The sequence below is a fragment of the Schistocerca piceifrons genome, chromosome 2, assembly GCF_021461385.2.
Source record: "Schistocerca piceifrons isolate TAMUIC-IGC-003096 chromosome 2, iqSchPice1.1, whole genome shotgun sequence".
Classification (NCBI taxonomy): Eukaryota; Metazoa; Arthropoda; class Insecta; order Orthoptera; family Acrididae; genus Schistocerca; species Schistocerca piceifrons.
The window spans coordinates 1060405065-1060424629 of NC_060139.1; the positions used below are offsets into that span (position 1 = coordinate 1060405065).

At 39.9% G+C, this 19565-nt stretch overlaps 1 protein-coding gene across 1 annotated transcript in view; it reads right to left on the reverse strand.

Annotated features, from left to right (window-relative positions):
• Positions 1–19565, reverse strand: part of LOC124777488 (E3 ubiquitin-protein ligase UBR5) — a 344177-nt gene that overhangs the window by 190374 nt on the left and 134238 nt on the right. Inside the window, exon 21 of the mRNA XM_047252926.1 lies at positions 8004–8131. Coding sequence (XP_047108882.1) covers positions 8004–8131 — 128 coding nt within the window. The remainder of the gene's footprint in view (positions 1–8003; positions 8132–19565) is intronic.

Consider the following 19565-nt stretch of genomic DNA (forward strand, 5'->3'; position numbering starts at 1 on the left):
GTGCTGCAGTTTGTGCTGTGAGAGCCCCTGCTGCGCTGTCAGTGATGACTTCACGCGGGGGAGGGCCCAGGTCATCCACCGGTGTCTGGTGGGTGTGTGTCGAAGCCAAGCGCTCTGAGATGCGTGACCACCTAGCGGCACCACTACTTGCTTGTTGGCTGCGCAGACAGGCTCAATGACAGCCCATGTTCTTGAGCGTCCTTGACGCAATGGTTGCCCACTCGTCGGAGCAGAGCTGCTCAGAGCCGACGGGCTTTGGCATTGGTGCAGCCTGTTCCGTCTTCTTCTTCCTCGGTGTTTCCTGCTGCCGGCTGATCCGCCAGGGGAGTGGCGGCTGACTTCTCTTCTCCACCTGCTGCATCTGCACGGATGTCTTGGGCCCTCTGCGAGCGCAACTGCTGCAGCTGGTTGCATGCCTCTGTCGTCTCTGCAGTCAGGGTGGCTTTGAAGGCTGCCCTATCCGCATCCATGGTGGCTCTGAAGGCCACAATCGCCTCCTCCACTGCAGCCGCCAGCATGGCGCACAACTCTTGCACCTGCGGCGCATGCTTTACTGCCGTTGGCAGCTGGTCCCCCGCCCCACTCTCACTGGTGTGGTATTCTGGCCACCTGTGGGCAGTGGGAGCAGTCGTCTCTCCTTCTGGTTTCGTCTTCGTTCGGTGGCGCCTGCAGCACCATCATCGCTGCCCCTTGGTATGCATCTTGTCTCCAGTGCAGCCGTCGCTCGCAAAGTTTGACACTACCAGGCACAATTTATAGTTGCTCCACGTTCGAGAAAATCAATAAGAAGCACACCTTGCCTATCCCAAAACACTGTAGCCATGAACTTCCTTGCTGACAAGGTTTGCAAACGTTTTCTTGATTTTTGGGGGGACCTTGCGTGCCTCCACTCCATGGACTGTAATTTTGTCTCGGAATTGACATGTTTCACCCAAGTGTTGTCACTGGTTAACATTCAATCCAGTAATGAGTCACCATGTTTGTGGTAGGCCTCCACAAATGTCAACATTACCCCCATTCGCTATTCTTTATGGTGCTCTGTAAGCATTTTTGGCAACCATCATGCACGAAAGTTGTGGTGGCCTAGCTTTTGAGTGAAAATTTCAAATGACAAAGTCTGTGAAACTTGTGGAAAAGTAAGCAAAAGCTCCGTTATTGTGAAGCGACGGTTTTCATGAATCATTTCATCAACATTGGCGACAAGATCATCCATTCTTCTCTTCATCATGAACATTGGTTTGGCCATTTTTAAACCGAATGCACCATTTCCAGATGGAACACTAACTAATTACGTTGTTTCCGTACACTTCGCACAGTTCACAATAAATTTCTATAGGTTTTAGGTTTTTGTCAACAAAAACCACATCACAGACTGCACCTCACAACTGGGGGGTTTTCGACTGCAGCGCACATTTCAAATTCAAATATTGAAAAAACCAGATGCGCAGAGACATTCCCGCTGTCACGGATGGATGCTGACTGAGCTGCCGAGCATGCACATGCCAAAATACACACAATCAGCGCACGCCTAGTGGTGTCAGGTGTCAGACGGAAACGTTCCCTACTTTCTGAAGAGCCCTCATAAAAACAAAACACAACAAAAAATTTAGGCTTATTTTGGTTTTAATACTTAGTTCTAACTCTAAGCTAGGCACATACAAAATACTGAAACTACCATTATGAGCAAACAGAACTTCAAAATAATTTCTTAATAAGTCAATTAAAATTTAACATTGGAAAAGAAAATACTATTTCAGTTACTAGATAAAATTATTTTCAGTTAACCACTCTTCTAATAAATGTTTACTTCCTACACACAATGTGCAATTTACAAATGTACTTTATCACTCCACTTCATATTTTGAGCAAATGAAATCTAGTGTGAAAGTCATACTAAGAGTTTTGAATCCTACCACTGGTTTTCTCTTTTGTTAGCACTATTTTTTATATTGTGTTGAAATTTGTGCCCTGTTAATTTAGAATGTTAACACTATGTGTACTATGTTATTGTAAAAAGTGGTGCTGCTCATAAACAGCACTGATTTTACTTAGGTATTGTATGCATTTATTGTATGGATCAATGATGATGGCGTCCTCTTGGGTAAAATATTCAGCAGGTAAAATAGTCCGCCATTCGGATATCCGGGTGGGGACAACTCAGGAGGACGTTGTTATATGGATCGGAGCATGCAATGTCAGATCCCTTAATCAGGCAGGCAGGTTAAAAAATTTAAAATGGGAAATGGATAGCTTAAAGATAGATATAGTGGGAATTAGTGAAGTTCGGTGGCAGGAGGAACAAGACTTCTGGTCAGGTGAATATAGGGTTATAAATACAAAATCAAATAGGGGTAATGCAGGAGTAGGTTTAATAATGGGGGGGGAAAAAAATGGAATGCGGGTAAGCTGCTACAAACAGCATAGTGAACGCATTATTGTGGCCAAGATAGTTAGGAAGCCCACACCTACCACAGTAAGATAAGGAAACATAATAGGTGAATATGGAATGGGAGGAAGGAATGAAAGAGGAAACTGCCTGGTAGAATTTTGGACAGAGCATAACTTAATCACAGGTAACACTTAGTTCAAAAATCACGAAAGAAGGTTGTATGCATGGAAGTGGCCTGGAGATACTGGAAGGTATCAGATAGATTATATAATGGTAAGACAGAGATTCAGGAACCAGGTTTTAAATTGTAAGACATTTCCAGGGGCAGACATGGACTCTGACCACAATCTATTGGTTATGAACTGTAGATTAAAACTGAAGAAATTGCAAAAAGGTGGCAAATTGAGGAGATGGGACCTGGATAAACTGAAAGAACCAGAGGTTGTAGAGAGCTTCAGGAAGAGCATTAGGGAACGATTGACAAGAATGGGGGAAAGAAATACAGTAGAAGTAGAATGAGTAGCTTTGAGAGATGAAATAGTGAAGGTAGCAGAGGATCAAGTAGGTAAAAAGACGAGGGATAATAGAAATCCTTGGGTAACAAAAGAGATATGTAATTTAATTAGTGAAAGGAGAAAATATAAAAATGTAGTAAATGAAGCAGGCAAAAAGGAATACAAACGTCTCAAAAATGAGATTAACAGGAAGTGCAAAATGGCTTAACAGGGATGGCTAGAGGACAAATGTAAGGATGTAGAGGCGCATATCACTAGGGGTAACATAGATACTGCCTACAGGAAAATTAGAGAGACCTTTGGGGAAAAGAGAACCACTCATATGAATATCAAGAGCTCAGATGGAAACTCAGTACTAAGGAAAGAAGTGAAAGCAGAAAGGTGGAAGGAGTATACAGAGGGTCTATACAAGGGCGATGTACTTAAGGACAATATTATGGAAATGGAAGAGGATGTAAATGAAGATGAAATGGAGATATGATACTGCATGAAGAGTTTGACAAGAGCACTGAAAGACCTGAGTCGAAACAAGGCCCCGGGAGTAGACAACATTCCATTAGAACTACTGACAGCCTTGGGAGAGCCAGTCCTGACAAAACTCTACCATCTGGTGAGCAAGATGTATGAGACAGGCGAAATACCCTCAGACTTCAAGAAGAATATAATAATTCCAATCCCAAAGAAAACAGGTATCGACAGATGTGAAAATTACCAGTCAGTCAGTTTAATAAGCCACATCTGCAAAATACTAACACGAATTCTTTACAGACGAATGGAAAAACTGGTAGAAGCCGACCTCGGGGAAGATCAGTTTGGATTCTGTAGAAATGTTGGAACACGTGAGGCAATACTGACCCTACGACTTATCTTAGAAGAAAGATTAAGGAAAGGCAAACCTACGTTTCTAGCATTTGTAGACTTGGAGAAAGCTTTTGACAATGTTGAGTGGAATACTCTCTTTCAAATTCTAAAGGTGGCAGGGGTAAAATACAGGGACTGAAAGGCTATTTACAATTTGTACAGAAACCAGATGGCAGTTATAAGAGTCGAGGGGCATGAAAGGGAAGCAGTGGTTGGGAAGGGAGTGAGACAGGGTTGAAGCCTATCCCCGATGTTATTCAATCTGTATATTGAGCAAGCAGTAAGGGAAAGAAAAATTCGGAGTAGGTATTAAAATCCATGGAGAAGAAATAAAAACTTTTAAGCCTGCCGATGACAATGTAATTCTGTCAGAGACAGCAAAGGACCTGGAAGAGCAGTTGAACGGAATGGACAGTGTCTTGAAAGGAGGTTATAAGATGAACATCAACAAAAGCAAAACGAGGATAATGGAATGTAGTTGAATTAAATTGGGTGATGCTGCCGGAATTAAATTAGGGAATAACACACTTAAAGAAGTAAATGCGTTTTGCTATTTGGGAAGCAAAATAACTCGCGATGGTCGACGTAGAGAGGTTATAAAATGTAGACTGGCAATGGAAAGGAAAGCGTTTCTGAAGAAGAGAAATATGTTAACATCGAGTGTAGATTTAAGCGTCAGGAAGTTGTTTATGAAAGTTTTTGTATGGAGTGTAGCCATGTACGGAAGAGAAACGTGGACGATAAATAGTTTAGACAAGAAGAGAATAGGAGCTTTTGAAATGTGGTGCTACAGAAGAATGCTGAAGATTAGATGGGTAGATCAAATAACTAATGAGGAGGTATTGAACAGAATTGGGGAGAAGAGAAATCTGTGGCAAAGCTTGACTAGAAGAAGGAATCGGTTGGTAGGAAATGTTCTGAGGCATCAAGGGATCACAAATTTAGCATTGGAGGGCAGCGTGGAGGGTAAAAATCATAGAGGGAGACCAAGAGATGAATACACTAAACAGATTTAGAAGGATGTAGGTTGCAGTAGGTACTGGGAGATGAAAAAGCTTGCACAGGATAGAGTAGCATGGAGAGCGGCTTCAAACCAGTCTCTGGACCGAAGACCACAACAACAACATCATGTGCATCTTTTCTCAGTATTCAATGTGCAGTTCCTGTTTAGTGTCAAACTTCAGGTATACAGTTTTGACAGTTTCTTATATTGTGGCAAACAGGGACCTATTTAATAACTGCCTTTGTTTCATTCCGCTAGTCCAAAATACTCAGTCTGTGAATGATAGGGAGACTATTCTCACCAAAAGAATTATCTGTTAAGTCTGACCATATTATGAAACGGATAGATTGCTACTCAACATATGGTGGAGATGCTGAGTTGCCACTGGCACAACAAAAAGATGCTAAACAAGTATGCTTTCAGCCAAAAGGCCTTCTTCTGAATTGCGCACGCACGCACGCACACACACACACACACACACACACACACACACACACACACACACACACACGCATACACACAGGATCCTCACACATGACCATCTCTCGCTGCCAGCGTCAGGGGTAATGTGTGAGGGAGTTGCATTTGCATGAGTGTGTGTGGGTGCGCGCGCGTGTGTGCGTGTAGGTTGTCTAGACCACATTCCACAGACCCACAAATAATGAGTCCATGCACCTTAGACTCTTTGGTAAAAAAAAGAAGGGATGCCCAAAGTAATTAATAATAGCTGCTACAATATACTGAATGTTCACAGGAGGTCAGAAACATATTTTAGATCTCCTCAAATCCATACCACCCACTTACAATTGGAATATTCCACTTTCTGAGAAACCTGCAACATGGCAGCACAATGTGAATATTCTACTTCTTCAGAAACATGCAACATGGGACACACCGATCCACTTGGCATGGTTTTAGTAGTGATAGTGGCAGCAGTAGTGGCGACAGCAGTGGCAGCATTAATAATGGTGTAGCACCAATTAAAATATGTCCTTTTTCATTGCTTGCAGAGAAGTTGACCCCTTTCTTTACCTTATTACATGTATTACATCCTTTCATTAACATCAAAAGGAAAACATTATGTATCTCCGATGATACTGAGTGTATAAGTGTTGTTTTGACTTCTCAATCTAATCAACACTTTGTTTTGAAAGCTTAAAACCATTTACAATGAGTGTTAACTCAAAACAAAAACCAAAGTTCTCCGCTTAAATTTAAAGGAATTATTGAACAATTTTCCCTGGATGTTCACTCAGAAGTCTGGCATTATTGCAATAGCACAAGTTATCAATTCCCAGAGGAGCATGACCAGAGTTAACAGGGATATAGGCAACAAATGAAAACGAATACCACCAAGTCATTAACAAAATACACCTACAGAACTGTATACAGAGAGATCAAACAATGGAAACTTCAGGTAGGAATATCAACAATGTAGGAAAACAGAGATTCTACTTACTGTAAAGAAGGAACCTGAAGTTGCAGACAGGCACTCCTCATGCACACAACCACCAACTATAGCATTTCAGGCCACAATGACATTCTGGCCCGAGGTGCAGGAGTTGGCAATTGTGTGCGCATGTGGTATGCCTGCTTGTGTGTGTGTGTGTGTGTGTGTGTGTGTGTGTGTGTGTGTGTGTGTTTGTGTGTTTACTGATAAAGGCTTTATGGTAAATAGTGCTCTGTCTTTTCCTACATTGTTTAACACACACACACACACACACACACACACACACACACACACACACACACAGAGAGAGAGAGAGAGAGAGAGAGAGAGAGAGAGAGAGAGAGAGACTGCCCAATTAAAGTTTCCCACCAGAGAATTACATTCAAGATACATTCTGGTGTTATTGGAATTCTGTTCAAGAGTGTATAAAGCTAGCCATAAGACGCTGGTTAAGCCAGACTTAAAACCTTCAAGTGCACAAAAACTGAGATGGAAATCAATCAGAAGTATTACTCATCATTTGGTTTTGAAAGTCTTGAAGTAAGTGTGTTTGCAGACAAAATTGCTGGCTTGCAGGTCTGCCTGATATCCAAGCAACTGTTTTTCACATAAATCCAAACCTTCATCTTCAACTTCAGTTATTTTTTCCTACATTGCTGGATTATGTACGACATTCTGCACATTACTTTATGCTGACAGCTTGTCATACATAGTTTTGAAATATCTATTTGTATTTGTTGTCGATATGTACATACCAGCAAAACATGATTTTGCACAACTTCTCTCGCAAGCAACACTTTCCAACATTACAAAACACAGTGCATGTGTTGCAGCTGTGTGTACAGTCACTGTTTATCAACAAGCTACCAATGTACAGAGGGTCACATAAAACCTCACAATGTGGAAAAAATTAAGCACTAAACACAGAGTAGCTGCTGAAATGTGTCTGGGTTCACATACAAACAGTTGTTTGTATAACAGGCAGATCAGAAACCCAGTAATTTAAGCCTTTCGCTGCTGTGGACATGCATACACCTCCTGCTAAGCTGTTCTCCAGATGTGCTTTCCTACATTGCAATGGATGTCTCTGTGCATCCTGAGCTACTAAGCTCTCACCGCTGCAGACGAGTTACTTCCATATATTGGTGAATAAAAAAGTTTCAAGTGCCTCACTGCGTGCTACGATTTGCGAGAAACCTCATTTAGATATACTGAATCTTTTATGAGAGATGACGATTATTACAACCACACAATTCACGATGCACAAGAATGTGAATGGGTGCATCATGCACGACCCTATGCTGGATTGAAGCCCAGTAACTCGAGATATAAAAGAGATATCGTTCCCCTCTCAGTTTTAAATAACATTTCGGTGTCTTATCACATTTCATTCACTGCAATGTATGTGCTAAAATCAACCATAAACGAAGTTTACATAATGTGTTTTTACATCTGTAAACTCTTTAAAATATCGCGCACTATTTTACTTAATTTGAAGCAGTGCAGTAGTTTGATGTATAATGAAAAGAAATTCAGTTCTTTATCAAGTGAAGATATCACACTGTGAGACTTGTAAAAATAAAATATTTTCACCAAACAGTATTTGAAAAATCACACAGTAAGTATTTCACATCAACTGGAACACTGTGTCTCAGCACAGGCACCAGTATTTGACAAGCAATTCAGCTGTAACAAAAGCCATCCTCATCACAGAATGCAAAGAACATGTCTGTAGCAAGGAAAAGATTGATCAAAAGTCTCAATAACACACATATAACACCCAACCTAGATCAGAAGACGGAGTCTTCCTACTCGATGCAGATGCACTGCGGGGTCTCGATGCTCTGTACTGACGTTGCTCCAGAGACTGCCTACCGACAGTCTGCACCAGGAACAGCAGGATACTCTCCCCTCTGAAAATAAAGAATGATGAATATAGTTAGAGATGCTAAAATATTCCCTGCAACAACATAATACATAAAAGTTTACATAAACATCTTTCGTTGGTTAATGCGTGCTTTATTGCAGTGTACATATTTACACGATCTGTGCAGTATTTCCACTTTTATGCACACACGGCCTGTTTCTAGCTAATCAGTTTAGGAATTTTACAACTGCAACATAAACTTAGCTGTTACAAAGTTCACTGCATTAGTGTAACAAATGATGCTGGTCATCATACGTCTACTCGGACCAGTCCAGTAACTAGCAGAGAGTACCAGTCCCACTCAAGTTTTAACAAAGCTCACAATTTACGGCACTGTCCGAAAACAAGAACTGACAGAGGCCCCCCTGTTCTAAGATGAGTAATAGAAGGCGTGAAGTGGAAACATGATGGGTTCTGTGACAAATTAGTTTCTGACTTCCTCAATTCAAACCGCAGAACAGAGAATTCAAGGGTAACCCTAAGTGGGTGAGGGATGCACTACATGTCAGATGCTGCTTTCCATAAGGCTGACCATACGCGAAGGGCATACGAGGGTTTTTAGTTCACATGACACTACCTGTTCCACATAATGATAGCTGTAGGAGACTCCCATATACTAGGATAAGATTCAAAGAAATTGCTGCCACAGATGAAACAATTACAATCCTAGTGATTTACTGTTAAAGAATTCCCAAAAAACTGACTGTGTTTGAAGTAATTCTAGGCATAGAAAGTTAGTTAAACACAAAATTGATAGCAGTAAAATCTAAGTTCATGTCGCGAAGATAGGCTAATGGGAAATGGGAATGGTGTATTTATCACAGTAGACAAGACACTCAAATCCACTGAGACATAAACTGAAACTGCTACGAAGACTTTCTAGACAAGACTCAGTGTCAAGGATGGCCATAAATTTGTAATTAATCTTTCTATTGTCCACAAGGTGTTCACCCAAATGAAACTGAAATAATTCAACAATCCCACAGTTTGCCAGCGAGAAAGTTCCACAATCTTACCATCACGAGTAGAGGAGATCTTAATCATCCAACAACAAATCGCGAATATCACCGTTTTTGTAAGCAGTGGATGTGACAAGACAAGACATCTTCTGAAATAGTATGAAAAGCTTTATCTAAAAATTACCTACAACACATAGCTCAGGAGCTTACTCATGATGGAAATACATTAGACCCAACAGTTACATATCTATCTGATCTCTTTGGGGGTGCTCATATTCAAACTGATATCAGTTACCATGAGACAATACTATTAACAATGACTGCTAAAACACAAAGGACAGATGAAACAAAACAAGTAGAAAGTTTTGTGTATTTAGTAAGTTAAATAAATAGGCCATCATCTCACATGTCAAAGAGGAATTCAAAGTATCTACCTATATAGGAGAACTGTGGCTCAAGCTTAGAACGATATACAGACATTTATGTCATAGGACAGTTCATGGTGGGAAAAACTCTCCACGGTAAACAGTCACTAAACAGAAATTTCTACGCAAACAGTAATTTGTGTATAATAGCAGGTCTCAAGATTGAGATATTCTGAATTAAATGTGCTTGGCTGCCAAGAGGGCAATGTATGAAAGCTTCAATGACTACCATAGTACAATATATCAACAAATCTCTCACAACATACTATGAAATTCTGGCCCTACGAAGAAGCTGTGCATGGCACCACAGCTAGTGACCAGACATGGAGGTAGCATATCAAAAGGAGAAATATTGAAGTGAAATTTTCAAGTGGTCTTTTATTGGGGAAGGTACAGAAACGCTAGCCCAGTTTACTTCACACCACACTGCAAAGATGAGTGATACAGATATTAGTGCCACTGAAACCGAGAAAGTAAAAAATTGCAAATATTCTGTTGGACCCCACTGTCTGATGGGTTCCCTATCAGATGCTATACAGAAATTGCAGCTTGGTTAGCCACAGTACCTACATCTATACACTGCAAACCACCACGAGGTGCATGGCAGAGGTCTTTTCCCAGTGTACCAGTTATTTCAAGTTTCTCCCTGTTTCATTCACCTATTGAGCGCAGGAAGAAAGATAAAATTGATTGAATGCCTCTTCACTTGCAGTGATTGTTCTAATCTTATCCTCACTGTATCTATGTGAGCAACATGTTGGGGGTTATAGTATATTCCTAAAAGTAATCACTGAAAGGTGGTTCTTGAAATTTTGTTAATAGACTTTCTCGGGATAGTTTACGTGTACCTTAAAGAGTCTTCCAGTTCAGTTCCTTCAGTATCACTGTGACATTCTTCCATGAATTAAAAAAACCTGTGACCATTCTCTGTATACATTCAATATCCCCTGTTATCCCTACCTGGTATGGGTCCCACACATTTTAACAATATTCTAGAACCCATCGCACGAGTGATTTGTAAGCAAGCTCCTTTGTTGACTGATTACAATTCTCCTGTATTTTACCAATAAACCTAAGTTTATCATCTGCTTTACCCACAACAGAACCTATGTGACAATTCCATTTCATATCCCTACAAAATGTTACACACAGGTATTTGTATGAGTTGGCCGATTCCAACAGTGACTCACTGATATTATAGTCATATGATATTACACTTTTTTCCTTTTGTGAAGTGCAAAATTTTACATTTTTGGACATTTAGGGCAGGTTGCCAATCTCTGCACCATGTTGAAATCTGCCTGAATATTAATGTAGCTTCTTTCGGATAGTGCTTCATTATAGATAACTGCATGATCTGCAAAAAGCCTGATTTTACTATTAATATTGTCTGCAAGGTCATTAATATACAACATTAACAACAAGGGTCCCAACATACCGTATTTACTCGAATCTAAGCCGCACTTTTTTTCCGGTTTTTGTAATACAAAAAACCGCCTGCGGCTTAGAATCAAGTGCAAAGTAAGCAGAAGTTCTTAAAAATGTTGGTAGGTGCCGCCACAAATAACTTCCGCCATCGAATATATGTAGCGCTACACAGGCATGCTTTGCAGGCACAAAGATAAATACTGGCGCCAAAACCTCTGCGTCAGTAAATAAATTAAAAAAAAAAAAGTGGAAGACGAGCTTTTTTCGCCGCCCCGAGTTTCGACCACTGCATTTTCATACATTATCCAACGAAGTAAATACAAATTCCGTATTGTTCATCTTTGAATGTAGCAGCATTTCAATGTACTACGAAAATCCGAATGGCAAGACTATTTGCGATGTTTATCAATATGGCCAATTCTACGTTCTGAATTTTTTCCTACCTGTGAGAAGAGATGGTTGCTAATAGGAACTTTTATGCATTGTGAATCACATGCAGTATTCTCTCCACCATAAGAATAATGCGAATATAAACATTTTGCCATGTATTCTTTCGTGTTTGCTGCTATCTCATTTAAATCCTGTCTGCCTAATAACCTACGAACCTAGTGTGAAACAGCAGCAAACGCGGAAGAATATACATATCATGCCATGTTTATATTCGTATTATTCTTATGCCTAATAGTGATACAATCAGAAATGAAGCACGGCAATTGATTAGATTTTTAAATCTAAGATGACTCTAATTTCTGTGCAGAATGTAATTTACACAAGAGGCATCTACAAAGATTTTCAAACGGAGAAAAATTTTAGCTAAACTCTCGTTCAGCACATCTATCATACGCAGTCAATTATTTGGTTCTTGTTGATCATTATCAAAGAAAGCAGCAGTGTAAGCAACAACAAATACCAGTCTCTTGCCATTGTTTCGCTAATGAGACAATTCCTCTCTTTTTTTATTGTAAGCGGCGGTAGTGCGCACAAAAGCAAGCCATGCCGCGAGCGGCGACAGGTCGTAAACACTCATTATCAGAATGTATCAAACAATGCACGACACGGTACAATAATGCATTTTCAGCTTAGAGTGACAAACACCTACAACAAAGAGAACAGCACTTATCAGATCAAAGAAAAAAAAAGCAACCAATTCAAACCAGATGAAGCACCTGAAAAAGGAAGGGTATCCGTATAAATACGGACGGAGCGCCTGACGCATAGCAATGGCTACCTGGTAAAGCTTAACTGCTTAAGCTTACGACTCCAACCAAACTGTAGCTGTATCGTCATTCATTCGACCTAAATTGTGTCACATATTACAATAGACCAACCTTGTTTCGATTTGGAGGTGCGGCCTAAAACTTTTCTCTTCCCTTGAATTTCGAGTCTCAGATTTCAGGTGCGGCTTAGATTCGGGAAATTTTTTTTTCCTGGATTTCGGGTCTCATTTTTCAGGTGCGGCTTAGATTCGAGTGCGGCTTAGATTCGAGTAAATACGGTACTTCCCTGGGGCACACCCGAAGTTACTTCTACATCTGATGATGATTCTCCATCCAAAGTAACATGCTGTGTCCTCCCTACCAAAAAGTTCTCAATCAGATCACAAATTTCACTTGCTATATCATATGATGTTACTTCTGACAATAAGCATAGGGGTGGTACTGCATCAAATGCTTTTTGGAAATCAAGAAATACTGCATCTAACAGATTGCCTTAATCCAAATTTAGTATGGAATCCGACAGGGATTCCATTGGGGCCTGGAGCTTTGTTCAATTTTAATGATTTCAGCTGTTTCTCAACACCACTGACTCTACTACTTATATCATTCATCTTTTGAGTGCTATGAGGATTAAATTGGTGTGATTCTCCTCAGTTTTCCATTGTAAAGGAAAATTTGAAAATGGAGTTAAGCATTTCAGATTTTGCTTTGTTACCCTCAATTTCAGTTCCTGTCTTGTTCACTAGGGACTAGACATTAACTTTAGTGCCACAAACAGCCTTTAAATGTAACCAGGATTTCTTTGGGTTCTGTGAAGGATCACTTTACAATAATCTGCTATGGTAGCCACTGAAGGCATCATGCATTTCTCTCTTGACAGCCAAATGTTTTCATTCAACATCTCTGTATCTACAGCCCTATGCTTTGTTGTTTCACACCTATTATGCAGTAATCTCTGTTTCTCTAGATGTTTCTTTACAGTGACTGTATACCATGGAGGTTCCCTCCCATTATGAACTGTTCTACTGGGTACATATCTATCCAGTGTGTGGTCAACTACTCTTTTAAACTTGAGCCAGTGTTCCTCTACATGCACCTGACTTGCGCTGAAAGTTTCAAGTTCCTGACAGAGATATGACGTGACTGATTTTCCGGCATTGCCATTCCGGCTCGAGATACAGGAGTTGGCACTCGTGTGTGTGTGTGTGTGTGTGTGTGTGTGTGTCTGTGCGCGCGCAAAGGCTGTGGTTGAAAGCTACATGTGAGTGTCTTTTAATCGTGCATGTCTGCAACTTCATGTGTTTTATTTACAGCAAGTACCAATCTATTTTTATTTTATTTTATTTACACGTCAAGTTCCGTAGGACCAAATTGAGGAGCAAATTTCCCAAGATCTAGGAACATGTCAGCACATGAAATTGCAACATAAAAGTAGTAACAGATAAAAATGAAATAATTATTAACCCACAAAAAGTCAAGCCATAAGTTTAAGTAAACAAAATCAACAATATAACATAAGAAACAGCTTAAGTTTTCAAGGAACTCCTCAACAGAATAGAAGGAGTGATCCATGAGGAAGCTCTTCAGTTTCGATTTGAAAGCGAGTAGATTACTCCTAAGATTTTTTAATTCTTGTGGTAGCTTACTGAAAATGGATGCAGCAGTATACTGCACACCTTTCTGCACAAGACTTACGGTTGCCTGATACAACTGCAAGGTGGATTTCTGCCGAGTATTAACTGAGTGAAAGCTGATTATTCTTGGGAATAAGCTGATATTACTAACAAGGAATGACAGTAAGGAATATATTCATTGAGAGGCCAACGTCAAAATACCCAGACTCCAGAAGCTGGGCCATTACGGAATATGGAGAATGGCTCACTATTGGTTCACCTCTTACTTTAACAACAGACAGCAAAAGGTCATTATTCACAGTGTTAAGAATGACTGTGATGTGGGGTCAGGGTGAAGGATGAGGGATCAGTATTGGGGCCACTCCTGTTCCTTATTTATATTAATGATATGCCCTCTAGTATTACGGGTACCTCTAAAATATTTCTGTCTGCTGATGACACTAGCTTGGTAGTAAAGGATGTCGTGTGCAACATTGTCTATCTTTTCCTAAATTGTTGATGTTGCTCCGTAGAGTTTCCATTGTTTGACATTACTGATTTTTTATCTACTTTACTGAATGTATGTATCTTTCTGCTTTGTTTAGTTGTCCTTTGTACTTCGATAATCGCTGTTGCCACAACCATGTCATGGTCACAGGTATCAGTTTCAATGTGGACATCCTGAAAGAGATCAGGTCTATTTGTTCCCATTAGCTTGCAGATACAATTTCACATGCAGCTTCAATTTCTATGTTAGTATATTTGAGTATCTTCTACACCATGACAAATAAACAGCCTCCATTTCCCTATAATAATAATAATAATAATAATAATAATAATAATAATGGTTTATTTGTCCATAATAACTTTTACAGTCATGGACATAACCAGTCAGTACATACATGAACAATAATAATAGTTTAGTAGTAGAAATAACGTACATACAACATTAAAAATTCTTGATGGAGTACAAAGATTTAGCAATTAACAGCTGCTTTAATTTTATTTTAAATGTTTCCTTTTAACATTTTTATGGCATTTGGCAAGTCTGTTGTAAAAAATCTTCCAGCAGAAAATGGATTATGATCGGTCGCTTTTTTATTTCTGAATTTTATGTGGTAACCATCTTTCTTCCTTGTATTATAACTACAGATATCACTATTTATTATACTGTGCTCCATATTTTCTTTTACAAACAGTATAGTCCTTAGAACATATAATGAATACACTGTTAGTATATTATACTTAATGAAGTATTCTCTACAGGATTGACGTTTACTAATATTCGCTATTATCCTAATTGCTCTCTTCTGAGCTCTAAAAGCACTATCCATGTACACCGTTGGTGCCCCGCACCAAATCTCAATACCGTATTGTAGGTGGGAGTGTCGATATACACTTAAATTTTAGATAAATAAGAGACATAAATTTGCCAGCGCATTTAGTGATATATGTGGATACTGTATGTGAAATATGTTGCGATTAGAGTTAATAGTAACGAAATAATACATTAAAACGTCATGCCTACTGCGGCAGATTTACGGTACGCACTCAGAAAATGTAGTAAGCGACAACCTTTTTTCCTTTCATTATTTTGTGGGGGGTGTCAGCAAGAAAAATTTTCGTAAAGGTTTGAAATTGTATGTAACGTTTGTTGCTAGTCGCTAAGTGCTCTCATTCTCAAGTAGTGGATGCATAATTCTGGGTATTTTCCTGCAGTGGCATCTCATTGTTTATCACGTCATATCTCCTCAAGAATGTGTCTTATTTTTTATTTTTTTTATTTTTTTTCCTGCTAGGAACCTTCGTGGACGTACGGAGAACAAATCACCAAAATTTCATGGCAATCGGATGAATGGTTTGGAAATGCACAGAGGGCAGACATACATACATTCATTTTTATATATAGAGATTGACAGTTACGTTATACTATATGACCTGTTTAAGTATATTTAAATTTTATAATTAATAGTTTAACACTGCGGGGAATGAAAAAAAAAAAATTAAAAATAAAAAAATTGCGAGCAGTGGAAATCGAACCCGGGTCCGCTGCATGACAAGTCTTTACCTAATCAATTGCGCTTCGCATGCTACAATGACCTAACTGTTGAAACATTGTTTATTACCCTTTTCGGACGTTCGGAGAACAACTCACTAAAGTTTCATTGCAATCAGATGAATGGTTTGTGAGCGCATAGTAGACAAACATACATACATTCATTTTTATATATATAAATTTTAATGTACATGACAATTTCAGTTTCGTTTACGAACAACATTTAAAGCGAGTTTTACTTCCAAGCCTTTCGTCTGCTTTCATGTAAGCATGATGCGCAATCTGTAGTGCCAGCACTGCAACTGGTAGGCGTGCCTTCTCCCCCCCACCCAACGGCTCCTATCCCCTCGCCAGCCAATGCTTGCTTCCTCCTCTCCCCGCACTACTCAGCCGTCTTACAGTTAAAACACTGTAGTGTACTGTAGTGCCAGTTAAATATCTGAAGAATTGTTTATAGAACTTTATGCAGTATACTGTGGTAGGACAGCACTCTCACCATGTGTTATTGGTTTCCATTCAATAAGCTATTTGAATGAGAATAATAAGTCCAGTTACAGCACAATTTCAGCATGAATTTGTTAGTAATTGCTGAAAGATTACATACCCAATAACTGCAGATCTCGTTGTCAAGGGGGTTTCATCGTTTTCTTTGTCTGCGAAATGATCATTCCAACATGAAGCATGGCTGGGGTTTTCTCTGTTTAAATAAACTCCACTGAATTGGAAATACTTTTTGCTAAGCATTATATTTATTCAAACTTTTTGTCCCGAACTACACTATTTGCAATGTAAGTTTGCACTTCTTAAAATTTTTACTATCAACATTGTTTATCTAACTCCGTTATACATCACTGGTTACAAAAAGCACGACTGTCTTCCTCCAAGACTGAAAAACAAGTGATGGGCAAGCCAACATGTGTCCGGAAGTTGTAGATATTCCTGCTTCTTTGGTCTACTGACCACCTACACTCCAAAGATATATGTATATACAAGGGTAATCCCAAAAAGTAAGGTCTCCAATTTTTTTATAAGTACACAGACCTGTTTATTTCTACAATCATTTACATCAGTTTACAGCTTGTAAATTTAGGTATTTTTTGACATAATCACCATTTCTGTCAATGCATTTTTGTAGATGCTGTGACAGTTTTTGTATGCCCATGTCATACCAGCTCGCCGCCATACTGTTCAGAAAGTTATGAACCTCTTCTTTCACCTTTTCATCGGAGCTGTTTTGCTTTCCGGCAAAATGTTCTTTTAACCTAGGGAACAGGTGATAGTCACTGGGCGCCAAGTCAGGACTATAGGGTGGGTGAGTGATTATGGTCTACTGAAACTGTTGCAGAAGAGCAACTGTTTGCCGAGCGATGTGTGGGTGATCGTTGTCATGGAGAATGTGTACACTCTAGCTCAACATTCCTCTTCTCTGGTCCTGAACTGCCCGTTCGAGTTTTTTCTGAGTCTCACAGTATTTGTCAGTGTTAATTGTGGTCCTAGTGGGCATAAAATTGACCAACAATACCCCTTTCTGATCCCAAAAAATGGTTGTCATGACTTTACCGGCAGACTATGTTTGTTTGAATTTCCGTGGCTTTGGCGAAGAAGGATGCTGCAACTGGCATGTTTGTTGCTTGGTCTCAGGTGTAAAGTGGTATGCCCAGGTTCGTCACCCGTGACAACTGAGTCCAGAAAGTTGTCCTGTTTTGGCTGGAAGACAGTGAAGAAATGCGCGGGAAGCATTAACTTGTTGCCGCACGTGGTCCTCAGTCTGCATGCGTGGCACCCGTCTTGCGCACACCTTCCAGTAGTTCAATGTTTCCGTTAAAATTCTGTAAGCGGTGCTTCGGGAAACCTCAGGAACCAACGTGCAGAGATCATCCAGGGTGATCCACCGATCTTCACGCATGCTTTGCTCAACCTTCAACACTGTCTCCTCAGAAACTGACGGTCTCCCACTCCTTTGTTCATCATGACTATTGGTCCGACCAGCTGCAAACTCTCTACACCACTCACAAACATTTTTGACATCCATGCACGACTCGCCATACACTTCCATCAATTGGCAAAGGATTTCAATCAGTGCAGTGCCCTTTGCATTCAAAAATCGAATAAATGCGCACAATTCACACTTGGCGCTAACATCAAACGGGAGCTCCAGTCTAAACGGCTGCCAAGCCAAGACTGAGTGCCTCAGCGCGGCATGCGCATGTTTACACACAGCGCGTGAAGTACTCTTCATAACAGTATGACCAATTGCCACACAAACAAAGTTCTGTACTTCTAAAAAAAATAGGAGACCTTACTTTTGGGATTACCCTTGTTTATAAATATATAGCATTTAACATCTTAAACAATTCCATTATTTATTACAAAAGAATATATTCATAATTAAATTAATAAATTAAGCATATTTTCTGGCAACATAATACAATCATGAAATTACTTCAACTCTTTACTATGGGGTATCGTACTTTTCGCTTTAGATGAACCTTATTCCCTACGGTCGATTACATTATAGTCGGACACGGCACATTAAGCGGACTGAGAGTCATCAACAGATATAGAAGTGTGCCCCATGGAGGTGTGTTGGGAGTCTTATTGTTCATTTTTTATACTGACGACTTGGGAATTCCAGCTTTTCAGAGCTGATGCATTAGTCTATAATGAAGCACTGCCTGAAAAAGACTGCACATATTTTGAGTAAGACTGTGATATTTCAAATAGATGCAAAAAATTGTCAATTTGCTTTAAATACACAGATATGTGAAATTTTGCACTTCACCTGGGGGTGGGGGTGTTTGCAATGATGACCCATGACAACAACATCACTGATTCATGATCAAAAACAATCAACTAATGTAAATAATAGGAGTAACAAAGGGAATGATCAAGTAGGTGCAGATGTAGGTAAGGCAGGTGGCAGACATCAGTTCATCAGTGCACTGGCAGGATACTGAGAAAACACAACCAGTCTACAAGAGAGATTACTTACAAATCACTGGCACATCACATATTCCAATATCACTTGTGTGTGTGACCCATATATCAAATAAAACTAACAGGGGACATTTAATTTACTGACAGACACTGTAGAAAGACGCAACTATCACATGAAAGACTGTTTATAAAATCTCAAGAACCAAAATTAAGAGAAGAAACTAGATACAATCTCCATGTTCTTATGTATTGATCCCAAACAGATTGTTAAGGCAAAATTAGGCAAATTCCTCATCCAAAAATGACCATTCAAACAATCATTCTTTCTGTTCTCCATACACAATTGGAACAAGTAGAATCCCTGGCATGTGGCACCACGCTAAGTACTCTACTAAACACACACACACACACACACACACACACACACACACCACCACCACCACCACCACCACCACCACCACCACAACAACAACAACCACCCTAGATATTAATTTTCTTTTGGGAGACTGTGTTAACCCTTTGACTGCTGTTGACGAGTTTACTCGTCATGCTGCATGCCGCTCCCTGGGTGCTAATGACGAGTATAGTAGCGGTCGCCGGTTTTCCCCTTAGTGCTGTTGACGAGTTAAGTCATACCCGCTTGCCGGCCGCTGAGCGCTGACGAAGAGTATAGGCGCACCGCTATCTGAGTGCTGATGACGAGATAACTCGGACAGCGGACTTCCCGTCCTATGTCTCAGTAGCCTTTAGCACTACAGTTTTCTGCTCATCGGAATTTACATCAG